The 8,281-nt window shown below is 54.8% G+C and overlaps 1 protein-coding gene across 1 annotated transcript in view; it reads right to left on the reverse strand.

Annotated features, from left to right (window-relative positions):
• The window catches only part of LOC113204310 (uncharacterized), a 14,225-nt gene extending 8,203 nt beyond the window's left edge, over positions 1-6,022 (reverse strand). The window contains exon 1 of the mRNA XM_052268881.1: positions 5,819-6,022. Within this exon, the coding sequence (XP_052124841.1) occupies positions 5,819-5,912 (94 nt within the window). The 5' untranslated portion in view covers positions 5,913-6,022. The remainder of the gene's footprint in view (positions 1-5,818) is intronic.
• Positions 6,023-8,281: the final 2,259 nt, after the last annotated feature.

Consider the following 8,281-nt stretch of genomic DNA (forward strand, 5'->3'; position numbering starts at 1 on the left):
CCCCCATCCCCCCCCCCCTTTCCCTCATTGCCCCTGTGTATGTAGGCAACACGGTTAGTGAGTCACATTTATTTGTGAACGCGCTTGGCTCAGCGCTGCGATGCGCTGGCGCCCCCCCCCCTTTCCCCCTTTTCCATTCGTACCGACTCGCACCAAGGCGGTGTCGGGGATGTCCCAAATCGCTAACAAGACCATAACAAGTGTTTATCAGTCAAATAAGGAAAGGAGCGGATGACTTGCTGCTCAACGACGCTCTCTGTGTTCGCACGGCTGTCTTGGTCTGGAAGGGAATCCCGCTGACAGGTGTCGAGTTGAACGCAACGCCAACATTTAGCAATGATCTAATCTCTGTACGACCTACGACCTAATGTTTGCACAGGCGCCGAACATGCAAAAATTAAACACAGCCTCGTATTATACGCTTCTATTTTTGAAAATTCCGTACTCTCTTTTCCTTCCCACCCAGGGTGCTTCTCAACTTCGCGGCGCGGCCGCGTGACTCAGCAACTGTCACCAGGCACGCGACCAAGCACCCACGAGACCGTGTTTGCCATTATAGTTCACCTCTCTCTCATAGGCCGACTTGCTGCTTCTTTTCGCGCCGCTCGCGACTACGACTGTTTGAACGAGCGCGCCAAACCGTCTACCGCGGTTCGCACTACGCACACATAAGAGTAATCGCCATTCTCCTCAAACATATCTCTCTCCCTCCCCCCTCTCCCCCTCCCCACTTCCATCTTCCCCTCTCTCTCACACATATACACGCGCGCCCCACTGTCGCCGTTATGTTTGTGAGTACCCGGGGCGCCTTACGGATAAGAGGCGGCAGCGAAGGGCGCGAATATCAACAAGTGTCATGTTGAAGGCCGACCCGAGCTTGTTGTGTCTCATGTCTCCTGCTGAGTTACTGAGACAAAAAAACTGTGCAAAAATAACGGCAATCTTTTTCGAACTTATAAAACCATAAACAGTTGATTTTTTCAGGTAAATTCATAAAGAGGTCTCCGTAATCATTACAACAGATTATGCAAATCTTTTTTCTTTTCACATTAATTATTACAAAACTTCATTCCAAAAACGAAATTTGTGGACCTACCGCCAAAAACATTTTGACTGACTGAGTAGTTTGAATAGGCATAAGTATGTACATGTTAGCTTTCAAAATTTACAACTTTTTAGACATCGTATGGGATGGCTTTTTTTCGTGTGTGGCGGGGACTTGAGCAATGAGAGAAAGAGAAACGCGCGGGGGAGAGACTTGAGCGGGCGAGGCACTGCGTGCGCGTGTGTGTCAGAGAGAGAAAAAGAGAGAGAGAGGGGGGGGGGAGGGGAGAGAGCGAGAGATGACACTAGCTCGACACGCTCGGTTCACGTGGCCCGACGCCCGTCCTATCGAGTCGGCGGTCTGACTCTTGTGTGGAGGGCGGTATGCAAGAGGACTCCCGAGGAGTCGGACACGCGTCCCACCAGCGAGCTCGGCGTTTGACTCAGTTTGACGACACCACCACAACCACCACCACCACCACCACCACCGCCACCACCACCAAGCGCCAGATCACGAGCCACCACGAGCCTGGCCGCGCTTATAGGAGGGACTCCAGGACTCCGCGCCACTTCGCGCCACGCCAGGCCACGCCACCGCGGAGCTTGAGGGCACCGCGGGGCAGAGCAGACTTCTCGGAAGCCGGGGGGCCATTTGACTAGCCGGCCAGCCACGCCGCCGCCGCCGCCCCGCGCCGCGCCACGCCTTGTTACGTCCGAGCAGACACCGTGATGCATCCTGGGAAGCAGCGTGTGCACTTTCGTGTGGCGCCGAGGAGGTGATAAGAAAGAGATGATGAATGGATGTGGACACTGCCGGAGTGAAGGGGAAGGCCTCGAATGTACTTGAATTGTCAACGAGGACGATCCAAAATAATTGGCGCTGGACTCCGCGATGTTGTTGCTCCAGCGAATAAACGAGTTGACTAACGCATAGGCTGTCGAAGCACCAGCTGTGTGGAGAGGGCTGCCTCTCCGCCTCCGCCTGCCAACTAGGCAACAGGCCCTCATGCGTGCTGAAGCGATGCCTACCAGGCGGGCGGAGGTGCGGCCTACCGCCCAAAGCCCACCTTTCTTTGCCAGTCTTTGGCCGACCCTCCTCTAAGCAGTAGGACGGTGCCAAATACCCGTGAGCGTGTATATTCCGATCGAAGAGTCTCGGGCTCATCTCTCAATCTGCTAAATCCTCGTCGACCTCCAGCCCCTCGCGAGGCCGCGGCCGCCGCGCCGTTCGCAGCGCGCCGTCGCCGTGCAAGCCGCGCGGCCACACGCAGAGACCTGGATGCTGAGTCTCGTCTGCTGATACGCCGTCAGCCGGCGGCTGCGTGGCCCGTGTTGCGTTACAATTAGACGAGTTCGTTGCTCCGCTATGTGGGTCACCCCGACGTGTCACCCTGGGGTCACGGGGAGGTCACCAGTGCAGAACTCACATCTCTAAAGATTTGCCCGTCTGCCCGGCGTCCCTGCTGGAAGGCGAGGTATGTAATTTCAATACCGGACCGCCGCGTAGTCGTGGTTACGGAATTTGCTCGTCGTCTCTGTCGAAGGAGTATATAACTGAAATTTCTGGCGTCTCTGGCCGAGGTGACATTGCTCGCTGATGAATAGCAGCCAAACAAATTGAAAGATGTTGCCCCGTCCCTGTCTCACCTGTGCGCGCCGGGGTGACGGAGACAACACACAAAGCCTTTTTTCCTTTCTTTCTTTTTTTGCATGGCTTGTTGTCGTGCGGTAGGCCGCTAGCCAACCCTCCGAAGGCTCCACTGGGCCGCGCCACGCCCCGCCACTCCAAGGATGAATGATATATTACCGATTCCTATACGCCAAAGGTGTTCCGGCTGGATCCACAAAACATGTTTATGACCCGTGCCCGGCCCGGCCCGGCCCGCGGCCGTCAAACCCCTTCACTCACTCAGCCTGGGTGGGTGGCAGAAGTCAGCCCTAACGCACGGAATCGACCGTCTTCATTTTCCGCGACGCAGTGACCGCTATATTTTCCCACAATTTCCCCGACACGAACTGTACTGTACTCGCCAGTGACCTCATATCAAATAATCGCGACACCCCTCTAGTGTGGACATTTTGTGTCCCTCTCTCTCTCTCGCTCTCTCTCTCTTGGCCGGGCGCAGACGCCGCCGGCTGCTCTTGATAAGTAAGCATCCTACTCCCCTTACCGCACTGTACAGTCCCTGTACCACAGACACCCCCTCCCCACTGCCCCCTCGGGCCCCGCACTCCGCGCCCCGCACGGCTCCTAGCGGTGAGGCATACTCTGACGATAAGGCATACGCTCGGCCCACGTCACCCGCAGCGTCACCAACACACTCCCACAGATGCTGGCGTCGCGACGGCCGGGCGCACCGGCCAGGCGCCTAAATGTGACACCCCCTCTGTCCCACATCACAACAGGCATTCCTGCTGTCCCTATTATACCTGGCCGTGCGAAAGTGGCATCCCAGCCGAAGGTGGTTTTTCGCGCCGACACTGTGAATTTTTTAAAAAAAAGAGGGAGAGAGAGAAGCTAGCCGATTTCGCCCACAACTATTTCATATCATCTCTTCTTTCTCTCTCCTACCATTGTGACAATCGACAATAAAGAAGGAAATATTAACGTTGCGGTTGGTGGCGTCTGCATCTTTTCTCGATACAGGTGTTTTTGTCTTTGCAATGTTAAAGTTACCGCCTCACCTCACACTCCACGCCGCGGAGCAGGTGATGGTGGTGGCCACCACGGCTCTCTTTGGCGCTCGGCTCTGCGTGAGACACTTTCGGTTGAGAGTGTCCGAGATTGTAATAAGAGACAAAACGGCTGGGCAGACCGAGCGCACCAGGCCAAGGACCAGGCAGACAATAAGTGCCTCCCGGTGAATGGACCTCGAGGTGTCACCTCCTCGGCCAGCGTTAGCGCATTGGGAAAAGGACGCTGCTTGTTCCCCGCATCCAACCTGGATAGAAGCCCCGTACACTCGTCCGCTTTCAATTTCCACTCTTCCTTTCTACATTATGACTCACACAAAAACGCGAGACTTTGCACGGGGGGGACGCACCAACCAAATACTTGGTGACGTTGTGACGAGCAGCGGCACTACCATGTGACGCGACGCGACCACGAGAGACGAAAGGCGACAGTTCCGCGTGACATTTATTTTCGGCGGCGGGAAACGGACGGTTCCGCGCGACCTACGCAACGCATGCTCATCGGGCCGCACCGCCGCAGAAACCGCCGCGCTCCCGGTCTGCTCCGGTCCCAGTGGATCGATAAGGTCCGCGGCGCGTGCCCGGCCCGGCCAGCGAGGGTGCCTGGAGGAGGCCCGCGAACGGTTCAAACTGCGACGCGTCCGACGCGTCTCACCCTTTGGGCTGCTCTTATTTATGACGGGAGAAGGTCTGTTGACACCCCGGACTGGAGAGGAATCAACGTGCTGCCCGGGCCTAAAAAATGGGGACAGAGACGAGACTCCTATGGGGCGGGGAAAAAAATGATCCCAAATATACATCCCATCGAGAGAGGAATGACACCACGCGATGGGACCGCGCTGCATTCTCCACTTTCTGTCTCAGTCCTATGCAGTACGCACTCGGCGCCCCGGAGCAAACTTACTTGGGTTTATTAGCCGTCCAGAAGAAAAAAAAAAGTGATACCTGATGTTCGTGATGTCGGAAAAAAAAGTCGAGAGTCCCTGTCACCAATTGAATGAAAGGGTTGGACGACCGTTTGTCCAGTGATGTGATTGGGAATGACGTCAGAACTCAGTATAATGCCTTACCAAAGCATTTTTCCTTGCGCAGCTACAGAAAAAAACGAAATAGAGGAGACTAACATTTCGTTGGTGCTTTGCAACGTAAAATAAAGATTCTGTTTAATTTCCAATACGAGCAGCATCTACCACTTTCGTGGGTGCAATAAATACTTTGGCACGCCTTTGATTTGCGGACGGGCACAAGCTGTTGTTGCCCCGTTTTATGACACCGGCTGTCAGAAATAATGGCATAAAATACTGGCAATAAGGTACGCGAGAACTCTGCGTGGAAATTGAACAAGTCGAAAGAAGGTTTGCCACCCACGCAGCTAAACACTGCTGTAGCTCTACTCTCAAAATGACAAACACAAGCAATGTAGATGTAGATTTGCATTTAAAGACCAGCTCGCTTCGCGGGACAAATATGACGATGCTTAATTAAATGTTTCCTTGTTGTTTTTCTTACTATTTACCTATTTTTTACCATAGAGTGCTAGCTGTACTACAATAATTGCAAATTTAGAATCAAAGAATATTTATTCAATATTTTTAAAAACATGGAGCAGTGCACTGGTAAAACAAAACTTTTAAGCCTTTTAAAATGCCTGCACTATTTCGAGCACCATGATGTATGCACTGATAATAATATTCTTATGTAAAATGTAAAACTAATTGTTACGTTCGTATGCGTGTGTAACAGCGGTTCACAATAATTTTACACAATGTACTTTCAATGACCAATGTTACATAATCGTTTGCGTCACAAAGTGATTTTAGTTAATTGAGAACTTAGAACACATTGTCACAGAAATTTTTAAATACAAACATTTTTTTACTCATATTTTGTGTAGCAGTCATTAAAAATTTAAACCATGAATGTGCCGAAAAGTTTTCCGTAGACAGTTTTTCATGGTAAGCCGGGCGATGTCAACGCTGGAGGAGAGGGCGCTCTCCTCACATGCACGTACGGCGGGCGATTCAAACACCTTTGAATGAGGTGAGACGCGCGCCCTACGCCCTCAAACAGTTCGACCTACCTGCTATTCTGCACTGCCTCCGCGGTCGCTGGTCACCAATCACTGAAGTAGTCCTCACTGCGCTCTGGCACCCGCAGCACAGGCTGAGCCACATGGCCTCACATCTCACGCACACTCGCACGCACGCACTGTACACGCACGCACGCACTCACGCACTCGCACGAGCTGTGTGTCTCTCAGAGGCCGGCGGGCGACTGACTGGCCCACGACGTCTTGCCGGCCTCCCCCCCGGGCCCGGGCGTCTTAGCAGCAGGTCTGGGCAGGCCGGCCGGCCAGGGTGGCGGGGGCGGCGGGGGTTGCGGGGGCCCCGCTGCGCGCTGCTGCGGCTGGCCGCGCCCCACCTGCCCCCCCGCGGCCCCCCGCCGGGCCCCGCCAGGCTCCGGCCGCCGCTCATTGGTCGGATGCACCGCGCCTCTTCCTTGGGTGGGGACGGCCAAGGCGGGGCCTGGCGGGGCCCTGGAGGGGCGTGGCGGGGCGCGGCCTGCCGGCGTGCCCGAGGGAAGGACGCTTGTTGCTCTGTGACGCCGGCGGGGCGCCGTTGCAGTGGGGCGTGGCGTGGCCTGCGTGGCGGGGCGTTCCCTGCATGCCTGGGGCGTACCTGGCGTACTGAGACCACCAGGACGGCGACTAGTGTTGTCGACGCCGGGCCGGCCGGGACGGGGGACGCCTGTAGGGCCTAAGTACCGGGCGGCAGACGCTGCGCCGGCGCCCAATTCCGGGGCCCCGCTGCTGCAGCGGCGGTCGTTCTGCGAGCGTTGCAGCGGGCTCCGTAAGGGGTTTTTATTTCTCTTTACAGAATGAGCTCTGGACAAAGGACCGGAGGCGGGCGCCGCCTGCAGCCGGGCAGGACGGGCTGCTCGTCCCATGGCCTGGACACCACAGCACCATTCATGGGACGGACGCCGCGCCGCGCCACGCCCGGCCAGGGGCAGGCCAGGGGCAGGCCAGGCCACCAGGCCGTTGGTACGTGCCGGGACGGCCGGGACACACCTGGTGGCCCCGGCGAGGAGGCCCCGCCGTGGCCACCCGGTCCCCATCCCCTGTTTGTCGCATCAAGTAAATTGCATTTCCTTTTCTTTCCCCGGAGGCGGCTGGTCGCTGCAGCGCCGGGCACCGCTCCGCGGCCCCCGCTGTGCCGGGCGGTCATTCATTCGGACTGGCCCTTGCCCGGTCCGGCCGGCGCTGCGACGAAGGTCAGGGAAACCAGAGAAAAGACCGGCAAAATGACGGCATGGAAGGGATTGCCGTCGTAGACTATCGGGAGGATAGACAGAACGACCAATGCGGTAACGAGTAGAGGCGAGGGTACGTACAACACTACGGAAATGAGTGTGCACTGACTGATCGGAAGTCGAAAGATTAGATAACTGGCAAATGACTGGATGCAACTGGATGTGATTGGAAAAGTGACTGGTAGTGTGGGATGTGATGTATACACCGCGGCTAGAGGTCACACTCCAGATTTGTGCTGATTATATATTAACGTATAGCTGAAATACTCATACTAACTTGGTGCTTTGAGCAATTCGTCGTTTTCCCCCTGGAAAAAGTAGGATCTGCAACAATCACCACACATAGCGGTTGCAAAGTGAAGTAAAGCAGGGGCGATCAAAATCCCCCCACCCCCTATCCCTGCACATTTTGTGAGATACGCGTCTAAGTCATCCAGAGTAGCTCTGCACAGTTACGCTGGCGCTGGCCTCTTTCCCCGAGACCTAAAGACTCGCACCTGCACCCGGCCCTTGCGTGAGCTGCTTCGCCCGACGGTTATCAGTCTATGGCTGGCCGAACCCGCACATTTCGCAATTCAGAGCAAACCAAAGGAAACGCCGGGCCTTTTTACTTTATTGTTGATGCGTGATAAGGGCACTTTGGGTCAGTTCGTTCCCTATCTGCATCCAGTGTCGCCGTGTCACCGTCGTATGACTTCGTCTCCGGCCTCTTTACTGCGTGTACGCACATTGTTGAGTGTTGCTTGAAGTTGCTTGTTAAGAGTTGCTTGACCACGATGTGGTCACGCGTTTATCTTTATGGAAGCGTCCAAAACACTGAATAAGGTAGTGACTGTTGGTCTCGCATAGCAACAAATACTATACTTCACTGTTTTTAAAACAATTTTACATGTGTATTTAAAATCAGACAAGTTAGTTTGCAGTGTATATGAATGACTAGCTTGCCCACTATATGCTGTGATTCATACATGTGTGCCTAAAATTTCTGTCGTGCGTACGTGTGTTGTGGTATAGTGTTACATACACTCTCTCTCCCCCTCTCTGTCTCTTTCTCTCCCTCTCTCATACACTGGCACCTTCAGGGCAGGTAGCACCACCCTAATCTGGGCAGCAAGAAGAGGAAGGGTCATGCTTCAGCAGGATGTTCTTTGTTTCACTTGTTCATTTATACTTTGGCACCTTGTCCGAATGTGTGCAGGCGCCTGGAGAGAGTGAAAGAAAGAGAGGAAGA

Source organism: Frankliniella occidentalis, unplaced genomic scaffold, assembly GCF_000697945.3.
Source record: "Frankliniella occidentalis isolate FOCC.00 unplaced genomic scaffold, Focc_3.1 Scaffold78, whole genome shotgun sequence".
NCBI classification, from domain to species: domain Eukaryota; kingdom Metazoa; phylum Arthropoda; class Insecta; order Thysanoptera; family Thripidae; genus Frankliniella; species Frankliniella occidentalis.